The following is a 15,622-nucleotide window of genomic DNA, read 5'->3' as shown; positions in this document are numbered from 1 at the left end:
CCTTAATCCAATATAACTGATGCTCTTATAAGAAGAGGAGATTAGGACACAGAAGACACAGAGGTGAAATGATGTGAAGATATGGAGAGAAGATGTCTATCTACAAGCCAAGGAGAGAGGAATGAAACCAACCCTGTTGACACCTTAATCTTGGAATTCTAGCCTCCAGAATTATGAGAAAACATATTTCCATTGTTTAAGCCACCCAGTCTGTGGTATTTTGTTAGGGAAGACCTAGGAAAGCCAATGTACTATTAAATAGTAGGAAACTATCTTTAAAAAAAAAATTCACAACTCAGATGGGAGTTTAAAAACTAAAATAAAGCCTGGAAGCTAAAAAGGGACCTCAGGAAAAAAAGTAGCCAAAGTACTAAGCCTTAAAATGGTTATTTTTCAGAAGGACCCTCAATTTTTTCAAGGTTTTTTTTCCCCCCCAGAGGAAAAACAAAATTAATCTGTTGTAAAAGGAAAATTGGTATATTGTGAAGTAAAATGCAAAATGTACATGAACTTTCAGAGAAAAAGTGGATTTGAAAGAAATTTTGCAGTAATGGTAGGGTGCTTTTGATTATACTCTTAGATTCCCAGAGATCTGGTATTCATTTGCTTTTTAGGGAAATTTTGGTGGAAAAGTTTGAAAAGCACTGTTCTAAGTATATTTAATGCCTCGCAGATATTCTTTCCTTTATATGGCATCCTGAGGCTTTGTTTGTGCTAGGTACTTAAAAAGTTGCCAAGATTAACAGATACGAATGGGCTCTACTGCCTACCCTGTTCATTGTCCAGGGAAACGGATATACCTTCAGGTGAGGCAGACGTGGAGGCAGATTCATGTCAGGGAAAGGGAACAAATGAACAAGCCTCCACCTCTAGACAACCCTGATGTATGTCAGGTTTGAAAAGGAACCACCTATTGAGAATGTTCTCAGAAGCTCAACCATTTTCTCTGCACATCTCTTTCAGCTAACCTCAGCTAAGCCAATGAGGTGAAGTGTAAATCTCTCTACATGCTTCCTTCTTCCCCTTCCCGCCTTCACAGCCCATGCATCGTTTGGAAAACAGTTCAGGAACGAAAGGGAAAAGAGAAAGTCACCATAAGGGTCAGGCTACCTTAACATGCAGGTATAGTTGCCTGTGTCATTGAGGAGTGTGGGCCGGAACCAGAGCACATCTTTCTCCTTACTAATGCGGTTCTCAGGGAGGCGGAAGTTAATCGGCTCCTCAAGGTCCCGGTCCTGCCTTGTCCAATACCAGATCAGAGTAAGGCCTGCTGAATGGGCTGTACTGTAGTTATATTTCAAGAAGTGTTCAAAGAGTGGGCACTTGATACGAGCTGGCTCATCTTCGTACACTTGGATCTGCCTCATGGTATCTAGTCCCCAGTCATCACAGCGTTCTGGAACAGTCAAAAAGAAAGAAAAGGCAGAGGAGTCATCTCATCTCCAGAGAACACACCTTCTCTTTAGGATACCGCAGTATTTTCCGGACCCTCCTCTCGGGTCGTATTCATTAGCCTCTTTCTAATAAATGCATGTAATAGACAGCTGTGGTGTGAGGAGAATTCCCCTCATTCATTTATTATCTTTTGACTATCCATTGGATAACAGTGTGATCTGATAGCTTGATCCTGTTGAACCCTACAAGGTATGGGGGAGAATCTCACCTGGAAAAGAAATCATGTACTCTTTCACTCTTCTGGGGACAAAAGAGGTTCTAAGGAGAAGATTGTAACTGAAATGGCAACGCTCTAAGATTCCCAGTTCTCCCCTGGTCTTCACTGTCCAATAGCAGTAAAATGCAAGCCACATAGTTAATTTTAGGTGTCCTAGTTGCCTCATTAAAGAAATAAAAAGCAGGTAAAATTAATTTTTATAATGTATTTTGTTAAACTCGATATATCCCAAACATCCCAAATATTGATAAGCTATTTTATACTTATATTCTTTTTTTTTTTTTTTTGCCGTACGCGGGCCTCTCACTGTTGTGGCCTCTCCCTTTGCGGAGCACAGGATCCGGACATGCAGGCTCAGTGGCCATGGCTCACGGGCCCAGCCGCCCTGCGGCATGTGGGATCTTCCCGGACCGGGGCACGAACCCGCGTCCCCTGCATCGGCAGGCGGACTCTCAACCACTGCACCACCAGGGAAGCCCCTATATTCTTTTTTGTAATAACTCTTCAAAATTCAGTGTATTTTACACTTACTGCACATATCAATTTGGATTAGTCATGTGCGTCTACTGGTATTAGATTAGACAGCCAAACTGACTACAATACACAAGAAAGCTTCCTAGTAAATAAGAGACCACATGTAGTAGAGCTGAGGCACCCTTGCTGACAGCTGCACCCTCCAGAAGCACAGCTGTCAGACCTCTCTCTCTACAGCTGACCAAAGATGTAAGAGCAAGCTCAGCCTATATCACCAGAACCACCCAGAAAACCTATAGACTCATGAGCAATAATACATGTGTAATAAATTAAATGAAGTTTATGATCGTTTGCTAGGCAACATTTTGGGCATAAGCAGACAGCTAACAGAACAACTAAATTAGTGACTAATTTTGATAAAAGCAAAGCATTTGAAGCTTTATGACTTACAAAATGTTTTGTAAGTAAGTAATACATTTCTAAGTAAATAATAGACCTCCAGGAAAGCTAACAAACTGACTTTTCCAAGAATCAACAAATTTCCATTGTTTAAAATTTCTGTGCTTCATTCAGAAACATGTTTTAAAATCCAATACACAAGAAAGAACTGGAAAGATCAAAGTGTTGTTCACATTAATACAAATTGATAATAAAATATTTTTATTAAACATCTATCATAACGTTCTTTAAATATATTTTCATTAAAACTGCATAGTTGCAGAATTAGCTCCTTCAGTTAACAGCAAGTTATAACCATAGTTTTTTCAGTTAAACATGTCAGATTGAATACATGCATCCAGTTTCACTCCTTTATGAAACTCCACTAAAACTAAAATAATTTTCAAGACATAAACCCAAGTAATAGCAATAACAAGAGGAAAGATAATAGCAACATCAAATGGACAAGTGGTGACCAGCTTAGCACATTTAAAATGAAAAATCCTAAATGAAGAGGGGAGAGCTGGAGAACAAACCAATCTGCAATGCAGAATGCAGAGAAAACCCAGGAGGAGAAACTGTCAGTATCAAGATAAGTAATCACTAGTACCATACACTCCATATTTCTGAGTTCTCTTACTAGGCATATTGTAAGATTGTACTTTTATGCCCCTCTGAAATAAGGGGATGTCATGTGACTCCCTTTGGCCAAAATGATGTACTGAGCGTCACCTGGGTTGAGTGTTTTAAGGGCCAGAGTATATTTCACCATGCTTCCTTTTCTTCTGCCTTAGCAAATATGAAAGCACAGACGTCGAGACTCCTTTAGCTTGGTTCCCTTGGTATGGATGACACACAGCAAAGCTTTGCTATTTTAAGTCATAAAGAATTGGGATTTGCTTACTACCAATATGAATAATCTATCCTATCCTGGCAAATGCAACCAGATACCTTAAAAATAAGCACATAGGTGGGACAGTAAAATAAGGAGAACTGGATGAACGCTATGTCAAAAAGTGACATCTTTGGTTCCAACCCCACCCTCCTAGCACTCAGGAACCTTTCCCACTGCACTCCAAGGATAGGAGCAGCCAGATCTTTACTCTCCAGGCAGGAGAATGAATGAATCTTCTCCAGAAAATCTGACTACTTTCAGAAGAAAGATCTAACAATCTTAGTATCAGAGTTTTTTTTTTTTTTAACAACTTGTACAGCCATATCATCATATTATCCAATAGAAAAGCTCAAGGTTAACAAGTCTCACATTCACATTTAGAATTTTTAATCAGCTTCTTAATCACTTCTTCTTAAATATGAACAAACAGCCCCAGGAGACATCTGAGAAAAATCTCTACTATAGAAGGTAACATCCAAAGAAACATTGTAAAAGAAAATTTGATAAAACCAAGATTATTCAAGAAAAATAAATCTTTTAAAAGAAAAACAAAAAAACTATCATTAACATACTCAGAGAGATAAGGAAACTTTTATATTCATGAAGCAAGAACAGAATGATATAGGAATATTCAGAGAAAAAAAGCTTATCAAAATTAAAAACATGATTGAAGAAAGGTAAAATTTAATAAATGGTTTATTTGGAAGTTAAATTTGAGAATTTTCTAAAAAGTAGAGTAGAAAGAAAAACAGAAAATAGAGAAGAAAGTTAGACCAGTCCACGAGTCTCAACATCTCAACAGTAGGATCCCCAAAAGAAAGGAAATAAAAAGAAAACTCTCCATTAAATAATTCAAAGCAAAAACAAATCTCAGAACTGAAGTCATAACCTTATAAATTAAAAAGATCTGTCAATTGCCCCAACACAGTGGATGAAAACAGACTTACACCACAAAAATATTTTTTAAAACTGTGGAAAAAGAAAAGATCATATAAACTACCAGCGAGTAAGAAAGAGGAAAAGAATAGTCACGTACAAAAGACTAGGAATCAGAATGGCTTTGCAACTCTGAAAAACAAGACTGGAAACTAGAAGATAATGAAGCAATGCATCTAAAGGAAATTTATTTGCAATCTTGAACCTTAAACCCACCAAAATAATCATGTGTGAGTGACATTTTCAGACACATAAAGACTCAGTTATTTTATATCCTATGTGCTATTTTTTCAAGAAGGTTCTGGGAGATTTGTGCCAACAAAATGAGAGAAAAAACAAGACGAAGGAAAACAGGAGATCAAGGAATAGGGGATGCAATTAAAGAGAGAGGGGAAGGGATTCCCAGAATAACAATGCAGGATATCCCAGGAAAGCAGCTATGCAGTAGGGCTTGGTGGTAAATCAGTGTAGATAGAAAAAAAAAAATGGAAACCCCCAATAAAGAAAAATTAATTGTAACTGATGGATTATCTGATTAGATTTGCACTGTGAAAAATGATGCTGAAGGGTAATTGAAAAGTATGAAAATGGTTACCAAAGGATACTAATTAGAGTAAGCATATGAAAGCAAGGCAATTCATAACTTCGAAAAATAAGAAAGGTAACATAATCATAGTTCGTTAATATTTGAAGATATATTAATTGAATGATTATTGATTCAACCAAATATTGCAATAATATTATATAGAGAGGTATGAGTAAGGAAAGCAAAGGGGATAGCACTTTAGAGAGTCCTTATTTACCATAATTTTAAAAAGTGAAGAGATAACACATAGGGTTGACCAAATGAAAAATAACAATATACACAAATTGGTTAGCAAGCTGTAGATAGGAAATGCCAGAAAAAATAAATAAAATCCTCAAAAGTCATTGTCTCTGAAGAAGAGAACTAGTAGGAGCAGAGGAAAATTATGACAGAAAGAATATAATTATTTTGGTATTCCCGTTAATATATTGGCCTTAAAATACTTCCATGCATGACTTGCTTTGAAAATAATTAAAATATTAATTAGAGAAAAACAAAGGAAGGAAGGAAGGAAATATCCACTGTGCAATACAATTAGCAAAGTCCCTCTCAGTGTCAAACCATCCTAATCATACCTACTTTCTGTGAGAAAGAAGTATTGATTTCGTTTTTTAATTCCAAAATTTGTATTAATACGCATTGGCAGGACATTCATTCACTTTTAAATTATAAGATATAGTTGAAAGAGACAGAGAGAGATAGTTGGCAGCTGACGGAGTCTGGAACTGCACTATATTAAGTTTGTTGTCTGGATGAAGTAAGATGCTACTGCCTTCTGTATTTCATAAAAATATTCTTTATGCTGTTCCTAAAGGCCTCTCTGTCAAGAACTTTAAACTATTTGCTCAAATTTGAATGATTTTAGAGGCAAGGCTATAAAATGAAAAGTATCATTCTCCTTGCAACCCCACTCAACAACATATCTCAATTCAGATCACCCCAACTTGGGTCAGTAGAACACAGTTCTGATATCATGGCTCGCTTTTAACAGGAACACTGGTAAATTGCAGAGAAGGAGGAAGCCATTCTGGGGGTTAATGTTACCTTGATTAAATGAGACTTTCGGATACCAATGATATAAATCGTTACTTTGGCCCTGGGAAGTCTTTATGGCCCTGAACAATAATTAACACCAAGACAGATCATAAGTGACAGTTGTATTTTTCTTTTGTAAAGTAGGAGAATGCTAATTGTGAAAAGGGAGATGGAAAAAGAGAGCTAGTGTAACATAACAACCACAAGCATGTACTCAAGCAGACCCATTTAGGAAGAAGTATGAAATGGAATTTTGGTGATCACTGGGGTAGACTGTGGCAGAGACTGGCCAAATGTTCATTAGTCCTGTTTTCTTTTCCTCGGCCCATATGAAACCTACATATCCTTAGCAGTTGGGTTGGGGCCATGTGATTTGGTTCTGGCCCATGAGTATGGCCAGAGACGCTGTACAACTTGAAACTCCCAGCATGATCTTTGGTGCTTTCTCTTTCCCTTTCACGGAGTCCTTGAAGACCAGAAATGTTTGAAATGTGCAGCATCACAAGATGGAAGGAGCCCGGATTCCTGCCATCAGTCAAAGCAGAGCTTCTCAGGAAAGCCGTCTCACTGTCAAAGAGCTGTGACTGTGTTAAGTCAAGTCTCTATCGTTTAAGCCATTGAGATTTGGTGGACATAATTTGTTATAGCGACTAGTATTGACTAATAAAGGAAGCCAGAATTTTCCTTTCATAACATAACAATAAATCAAGAGCAGACAAGAGTTATTTTTAAAATAGCATATGTTAAAGGCCCTTACACACTAAAATTTAAATACAGGTCAATCAATATTTTTGGCTAACTCCATAGACTTAATATTTTTTCAACCAAATTAAATGCAATACAGGGTCAAGGGAAAATACATCATTATACCCGCTACGTATCTCCCTTACAGAATGTTTCATGGGCCAAATGCATATATCTATAAAGTGAATCAGACTCCTCTATAATAGGGACCAAAACCACACATAATAGTATTCATGAACATTAACAAAAACGATATGATTTTTATTGAGTTTTTTCTTTGCCCATTTGAAATTAGTTCTGTGGGTTTTTTAACTTTCTCTAGCCAGCCACCTGAGGGCATTTTGTCAGAGCTTTTTAAATTATTCAATGAACAAATAAAAATAAAATCTATGGCAACGGGCTGGAGTGTCACGTAATACCAAATTAATTATATGATTCACTGCAGGCACTAGCCGAAGAAAAGACTGGGGAAAAGGCTGTTATGCAAATAGATTTGTCTCTAATAACAGCAAAGGGAATTTAGTGAATTACTGGCACAATGAATTACTTTTTTGTTTAAAATGTCCCTTCTTAACCAGTTTACTCCATAGTGGAACTCCTCTCTAAATTGGCCCCTCATCACGGGAGAACTACAAAGTCATCATTTCCCTCAACCAAAGGATTTCTTAAGGCCAGGGCTTGGTGCCACAGAGGACTAATGGAAATGTGCAAAGCCGTCGCAAAGCCAAGTCACTGGAAAATCCAACCCACGCTCCTGACAGCAATTAGCATTTATATAGCAGGGTATACATTTTAACTAATTAATCTCACAGCACCCTCTTGGGCTTTCATGCCCATTCCCACATTACATGCCAGGAAATGAAGACAGAGAGATTAATTGACTTACTTTTGCCTGAGTGGTAGCACAAATAAAAGCTGCCTGAACATAGATCTGGGAGGCTTGTCCCAAATCTATGTTCACACATTCAAAGCAAGATATTTCCCACAGGAAAGCTACTCATATTTTTGTATTTTGTATCTACTGAAACCCTGCTGTGTTGTATGCTATGGTAGAGACATGCAGATATAAGAACTCAAGAAGCTCAGGTATAGGAAAAAAAAAAGAAGAGGAAATTTTTAAATATTGGAAGACCTAGGTGGAATTAATTTCTGTATGTTATTATTTTCCCTGTGCCACTTACTTGCCCTATGACTTTGGAGAAAATGCTTCCCTTCTCAGACTCAGATTCTCCATGTGTCATATGCCTATCTTACAGGGCTGTATGTTTCGAAAGCAAAGGGCCAGACATATGAAAGGAGCTCCGTACGTATTAGCTGGATCTGCATGGGTCCCTGTCCATCAAGAGGTTAACAATCTTGGAAAAACAAAGACACAGATGCAAAATTAACTAAATGAAAATAGCTGGTAGAATGAATGAATCAAGTGTTAAAACAGGATTCTAGGCGGGATTATAGTCATTACATTAGTGTAGTATAGATAGGATAGTATAGTATAGTATAGTATAGTATAGTATATACAGGTGTGGGTAGAGAGGGTAGTCCTGAGATTGGGTTGAGATGAGAACCAGGCCCTTTTAATATCCCATCTTAGAACCCCATGTGGATGACGTCACCTTAACACGCATCAGCACATTCTCTCTAAGGCTGAGGGCAGAGACTAAGTCTAATGGAAGGGCAGAGACTAAGCCTGAGGGTGATTTCGTCTCTCCGGGTCTATGGCAAAAACTGTTAAACATGTCCCATATACCATGTCCCCAAACCCTTCTTTTTCTAGTGTATGGGAATTTGCAGTTGGGCACACAGCCATTCAGAATAAAGGCTATATTCTGCAGCTTTCCTCTCACCTGGATATAGTCAGGTGACAGTTCTGGGCAATGGGATATGTTTGAAATTGTCATGTGGTAGATTCCAGAAACTTTCCTTGAGAAACACTGACATGTCCTATGTCTCCTGTGCTCTTGCTACCATCCCACTTCTTCCATCTTGCTGCTGGGCACATGGATGTGACAGCTGGAGCTACCTTATGGACTATCAGAATGAAGGCCACACCCTAAAGATGGAGGAACGTGAAAGTGAATGGAGAAGGGACCTTGAATAAGTATGGAGCTGGCTTATCAGCCCTGAATTTTTACCTCTAGATTTTACATAGGAAATATGTATTTTTTTTAATATCCTGGCTACTGAACGTACCATCAGCAGCATCCCTTGGGAGCTTGTCAGAACTGCAGACTTCCAGGCCCCACCCAGACCTACCAAATCAGAATCTACAGTTTAACAAGATCCCCAGCTGATTCCTATGCACATCAACATTGGGGAAGTATTAATGTATTGTCTTCTCCTTATTCAAAGCTGCTCATCATTCTAATTGATAAAAATGTCTTATTTCATCTCTTATAACAAGTGGGTTGTTGAACTATTTGTGAGGTTTTATCCACCCCATGATTCCAGGTTTTTGATTAATGTTTACATTGAAAAATATATTCCTTTTTGTTCCTCAGTGGAAAAAATACTAAAACTATCCAAATATTTTCCTAGCAATGTCCTATTAATTAATCACCAGTTTTTTTTGTTTTTTGAAAAAAATATATATTAATTAATTTTATTTATTTTTGCTGTGTTGGGTCTTCGTTTCTGTGCAAGGGCTTCCTCTAGCTGTGGCAAGTGGGGGCCACTCTTCATCGCGGTGTGCGGGCCTCTCACTATCGCGGCCTCTCTTGTTGTGGAGCACAGGCTCCAGACGCACAGGCTCAGTAGTTGTGGCTCACGGGCCTAGTTGCTCCGTGGCATGTGGGATCCTCCCAGACCAGGGCTCGAACCCGTGTCCCCTGCATTAGCAGGCAGATTCTCAACCGCTGCGCCACCAGGGAAGCCCTAATCACCAGTTTTTAAAAACAAAAGAAAAAATCTACGAACTACATTTCCTAGAGTATGATTTCCGTGGAAAAAAAGATGACTAAAACTTAGATATTTTTTTATTCAGAGGAGAGCTACTCAAAGGTCTAGAAAATGTTGCTGAAATTTAATAGTTGTCAACTAAGCCATCAAGAGGAGAGAGAGAAGTTCCTGGTGGGGGAGGAAAGCTGGAGTGGCTATGAGCACCCATCAGACATCCTTAGGCTGCTTGTACTGTTCAACAATACTGAGCTAATAACTGGCAGATGGCTTTCCTGGAGCAGATAATTAGACATACCTTACTCCCACCAAAGAAGGGAGTTTTCTTGATTGGGTAATTTGAAAAAAAATAAGAACTAGCTCTGAGCAGATGATAAGATTTGCCAGATAAGGAAAGAATGCCAAACTCAGAAAGTGGGTTGGGGGAGGGTGAAGACCCACAAGTTACAGCGTCAACTTTGCAGAGGTTGTCAGGGTCTTGTTGCTACAACAAGTTTTACTCCAGATCGTGTACAAAGCCCCCCTGTGACACTGGGCACTTATCTTTACACTGACCTAAAGACCATTATTTTATATCAATTAGAAGTGGTAGTCCCCACAATGGAAAAAAAAAAAAAAGTAGAGAAAGTCATTACCAGGCAAACATGAAAATAAAGACGAGAAGAGGTGAAAAGGGACAATGAAACCTCATAGATGAAAACAACCAAACTTATGAAGTTTAAATCCCAAGCATATACCAAAGTAGGTGATAGTTAAAGTTACAAAATCAAATCATCTGAAGGATGATGTAGAGTTGAGATCTTTCAAAGTCTAATTATTGTTACAGGACCAGCACTCTAGGGTCTATGAACAGTTTGGTTTTCATTCAGTCCTGCCATGTAGCTGTTCCTTTCTTAGTCTGTGAACATGAGTGTCACTTTCTACAAAGTTTTCCCTGTGGCAGAGGACTTGAGAAAAAACCATGTGTGCTCTAGAAATGTTTACAGTTCTCAGGTCTACAGGAGCTGCTGAAGGTCTTCAGGCTCACTCTTCATCTCCATCAAGTCATTTCCCAACTGCTTCCTGCAGCACCAACAAAGAGACCCTTCATCATCATGAGTTAAGGTCCAAGAAAGGTCCAACAACCACCCTTCCTGTTGCTGTGCATAATAAGGAGGAACATGGAAGAGAATCATCTAATAGCTACCTAGAAAAGGCTTCGCTTCTCTCACCAAAGTGGCAGTAGGGGTTAGCAGGCTAAAGAATGGATTATGGGTAGGCTGCCTCTTTTCCTTAAAAAAATCACTGTAATGAGCATCCTCATATGGCTGAAGGGAATGATTTTCTTTGCAGGGCTGTTGTGACAGTAAGTAAACGGGCTTGTGTCAAGTGTGGCACAGTGCGCTAGGGAAACTCTAAGCAGTCATTAGCTGGTTTTTATGTTATTTTCCCCAAGCAATTTTTTTCTAATCCATGATTAAGATGTAAATATCCAATTACTATTCTCATATAATAATCAAGCAACTTTCACTCTCTTCATTTTCATTATTACACAATATTTACTCAGGGTCCTATGAGCGCTAGGGCTATAAACAAAATGTAGCAAAAAACAAAGTCTCTGCCTTCAAATTTCCACGCAAGAAACAGATCCTCAGCATTGGAAGTAAAGGTAAAATACCTTTAGCTCTTTAGTAAAGGTAAAATAAGTAAAGGTAAAAAAATAAATAAGGTAAAAAAAAAATTTAGTAAAGGTAAAATACCTTTAGCTCTTTACCTAAATTTAGCTATTTAGGTAAAATAGCTCTCCTCTGAATAAAAAAAAATCTAAGTTTTAGTCATCTTTTTTTCCACGGTAGTTGTGGCTCACGGCAGCATCATAGAATCCCAGAGCAGCATCATAGAATCCCAGGGCAGCATCATAGAATCCCAGAACACAAGGGTCTTAGATCTGGTGGTAGCCTTCTGTTCCAGTACGATAGCTGGTAATACCCCCATTTTACAGATGAGGTGAATGAAGTCAAGAGAGGATAAAAGACAGGTCTGAGAGATGGGCTAACAATATATGATAGAGGTAGGGAGTGACCAAACCTGAAACTCCTCTCCTGAAACTACTTTCTCTATGGAGTCTCTGGAGTCTGACAACCCCAGTTCAAATCATTCTGCTACTTGCTAACCATGTGAGTATGGGCAAGTATAGTAAATATTCCTCTGTCAAAGAAAGCTGGTTTGAAGACTTAAGAGACAATGTTCTTTAATGTGTTTAACAGAGAGCTATTCAGTAATCCTCACTATTCTTAATATTATATTCTTCTCTTTCTTGATTCCAAACTGAGAAAGGACAATTTCAAACTAAATGTGGCCCAACAAATGTTATCATTTAACCTTATGAGGACTCACCTCTAACACAGTGTTTGAGGGTGTTAGACTAGAGGGGAGTTTTTAAAATATTTAGAACAATCTTCTCATTTTACAAATGGGGTAACTCAGCTCAGAGAGCTAACTTGATGAATGGCATAGAGCTCATGAATGGCAAGCATAGAATCACTTCTTTTCGGTCCAAATGTCACGTTCTGTCTACTCTAACATTCCAGCAAAATGCATATCTACACAAACATTCCCAGTTGGTATTGGGAATGTAAATAGCATAATAGTATATTCTCCTTCAAAACAGAGGTTGAAATAGGCAAAAAAAAAGCAAATCCAGGAAGATTGAAACCGGTAACAGTAATACTGGAGCATAGGAGGTAACTCTACATGCGTTCTACATAATCAAGCCACCCAATTCTCCTCCTTTTCTTTTTACAGGTGAAGAAGCTGATATATGGGATATGGGTCTTATCCTTGAGGCTGATACTCAAGTAAAGTAGGTGGCAATGCTGCCCATAAGTATGGCACTTGGAAAGAAGGATCCCATACCCCAGCTTCCTCACGTGTAATAATACATGAAGCAAAATATGAAGCTAATGTAAGTACCTACCTAGCAGACCTGTTGATAGGGGTGAAGAAGATCGTATATGTGGTATTATATGCTTGGGTGCATAGTAAGAACGTAATAAATTTTAGCTACAATTATTATTTTGATTTTCACAGATGAGGGAATTAAGACCTGGAAAGATAGCAGGAAAAATTATTATGTGCATTTGTTTTTGAGTTTTTATTGCACTTTACCAGATCCAGGACAGAAAATCCAAAATTAAATTTGAGTCCTAAAATGTAGAAAGCAGGCTAAGCATAAACCAACTTCTTAATTAGTAAAGACAGCCAAGCCATCACTTTTCTCCATGATGAAAATTTAAAGCCCTCCACATACTCAAAATGTCTCTATAACCCTCCATCCCCACATCTCACGTCCCAGATGGAGGGTGAAGGGGGCTTGTTCAGTGAAAGTACATCAGGGGCCTTCAACTTTCAGTTAAAAGCTACATGATTCCCATGCCTCAAGATTTGCAATCATATTCTATAAGCAACTACAAAGTCAAAAAAAAGAGCATTTTGTGAGCCTTGCCAGCAACCTCCTCAGAAATTCTCAGGAAATTGCATGGAGTAAAAGGGCGTTTGAGATCTTCATCACCTGCCAGGGGAAGAGACAGGGGCTACAATCCTGCCACTGCATTTAAGAGAGGCATCACCTGTGAAATGCCAGTGCAGTCTCAGTCAATTTTAATAATGTGTCAAGTATGTAGATTTTTCTTGAAGGCTGGTAGTGACAAGCAGAAAACAAAAGATTCTGAGAGAAAATCAGGTGAAGCAAGCCACAAAAGCTGAGCGTTCGAAACGGGGTCTGGGAAACATCCGGCTGTGAATGACAGTGGGGCAGTAGGAAGAATTCACGAGGTAGGTCTTCCAAGTGGCTGGGCTTTCAGTGGTCCCGCAGGAAGAGAACAGCGTCAGCTCCCAAGGGGAGAAGCAAGGTCTTGGGAAGATAAATGCCAAGATTAAATCACGGTCCAAGTTTCTGAATGTTTAAGCCACCTGTAATCCACGATGCATCTGAAATAAACCACTATGGGTTGGAGCTGGAAGGGGGCCTTACAAATCATCCAGTTCCAGGACACATTATACTGATTAGGCTTTGAGACCAGAGGGGTGAAGGAATGCCTGAGTGAAATGCTGGGTTAGTACCAGAGGCAGGATGAAACCTTCCAGATTCCTGGTTACTTTTCCCATATCACACATGACTTCTGCCTATAAAACCAATTACAGAAGAGAGTTTATACCACACTTACATCAGTTTCTGTTTTTCTTTTCTCCTGGCATATCAAAGGTTGAATTTTGATGCTTATATTTACGGTCAGCTTCTTGAGTCACTATAGGATTGAGAACATTTGCCTCTTACATATTTATTGCTGAAGAGAAAGCAGAAAACACAAACCAACTTTCCTGAACTCCAGAGCTCTTGAAACGTAGGAAGCAAAATGGGAGAATAAATTTTCAATATAGGAAGCAAAAGCAAACACTCCAAAGAAACCAAACGTAGAAGATTTTAGCTAATAACCCTACTATTATCAGCCCTCTTTCATGTGATACACACATTCTCCACTGACACTCACGAGGGGATACATGCCAGTGTTCTGACGCTGAAAAACAGCAAATAATTACCATAAAGTAGAAAACATGAAAATAAGAGAAATAGGTACTAGATCAGGAAAAGGGTCTGCAGTCATACCAAGAAGGCTTTTAGGAGCTTCAACATACAACTTTAACTGTCCGTGTATATATCTCTGTTTTGTGTGTGTATGTGTCTACCCAAGGTATACATCCCAAGGCAAAACTGTCAAGTCAGGACACTCTTCTCTGGGTACTTTTAGCCTCCCAATGCTGTGGCTCCCTGCCTCGTGGAGAAAGTGATAATGGAGGTGGTTGATTAGAAATGGCTTCTTATTTTCGTACTCTTTAAGTCAGTAAAATGTCCCAAACTTATTACTCAGGAATCAGTGCCTACTTCCCCGCCCTCACCACATCCCGCCAAAGATTATAAATCTGTAATTGTTAACAGAGTACACAGTAATTTATACTTGACACTGCAGTTTCAGACACACTGTGTTCTTAGATCACAGAGGTAGGGGTTGTTGCCTCGTTTGGGGGTTTGGAGAGGCTCAGAGAATGACATGGGAAGCCCACAGTGCTATTGGGCAGTAGAAGTTTCTGATTCCAGAACCAGTCCTCTCTCTACTGATCCTCTAAGACTCTGGTATCATACTCAGTCCTTTGGCTTCTTGTTTGGAGACTATATACAATCTTCCCTCAAATACTCCATTCACATTGATTTTTTTTTTTTTTTTTTTTTGTGGTACGTGGGCCTCTCACCGCTGCAGCCTCTCCCGTTGCGGAGCACAGGCTCCGGACGCGCAGGCTCAGCGGCCATGGCTCACAGGCCCAGCTGCTCCGCGGCATGTAGGATCTTCCCGGACCGGGGCACGAACCGGTGTCTCCTGCACCGGCAGGCGGACTCTCAACCACTGCGCCACCAGGGAAGCCCCACATTGATTCTTGAGCCTCTTAAGCCATGTTCTTTCTGTCTTACAGCTAACTGCTGAGACTTTTCTTTGACCATAAAATTCATCGTCAGACATATCTTTAAACTTCCTTGCCATTAAACAGAGTTCCTAAGGTACATCTAGTAGTATTCTTTATGGAGAATAACAACATAGGATCAGGAGACCTGATGTCTTGCACTAACTCTGCCAGTGAGACCACCATTATTATAATAATTACCGCCTAATATTGGATGCTTTCCATATGCAGGTATCAAGTGCTTTACATTTATTGTCTCTTTTAATTCTCATAACAACTCATAACAACTCTTTCAGATGGTTTTATTATTGTCCGCATTTAACAAGTGAGGAACAGGGGCCTTAGATAAGTGAAAGAGTATCTGCAGGATTACACAGTGTTAAATTAACTAAACAAAGAGGCTATTAGACTGAGGTGGCTGTAATGTCCTGGAAGCCTACTTAAGCAAGGCAAAACC

At 39.1% G+C, this 15,622-nt stretch overlaps 1 protein-coding gene across 6 annotated transcripts in view; it reads right to left on the bottom strand.

Annotated features, from left to right (window-relative positions):
* The window catches only part of IL1RAP (interleukin 1 receptor accessory protein), a 124,994-nt gene that overhangs the window by 45,786 nt on the left and 63,586 nt on the right, over positions 1 to 15,622 (bottom strand). For all 6 annotated transcript variants that reach the window (XM_060150279.1, XM_060150273.1, XM_060150275.1 and 3 more), the window contains exon 3: positions 1,111 to 1,396. In XM_060150279.1, the coding sequence (XP_060006262.1) occupies positions 1,111 to 1,396 (286 nt within the window). The remainder of the gene's footprint in view (positions 1 to 1,110; positions 1,397 to 15,622) is intronic.

This window comes from Lagenorhynchus albirostris, chromosome 5 (genome assembly GCF_949774975.1).
Source record: "Lagenorhynchus albirostris chromosome 5, mLagAlb1.1, whole genome shotgun sequence".
In the NCBI taxonomy this organism is placed as follows: Eukaryota; Metazoa; Chordata; class Mammalia; order Artiodactyla; family Delphinidae; genus Lagenorhynchus; species Lagenorhynchus albirostris.
Note: the sequence above shows the minus strand (reverse complement) of the source record. Positions and strands in the feature narration are given on the sequence as shown.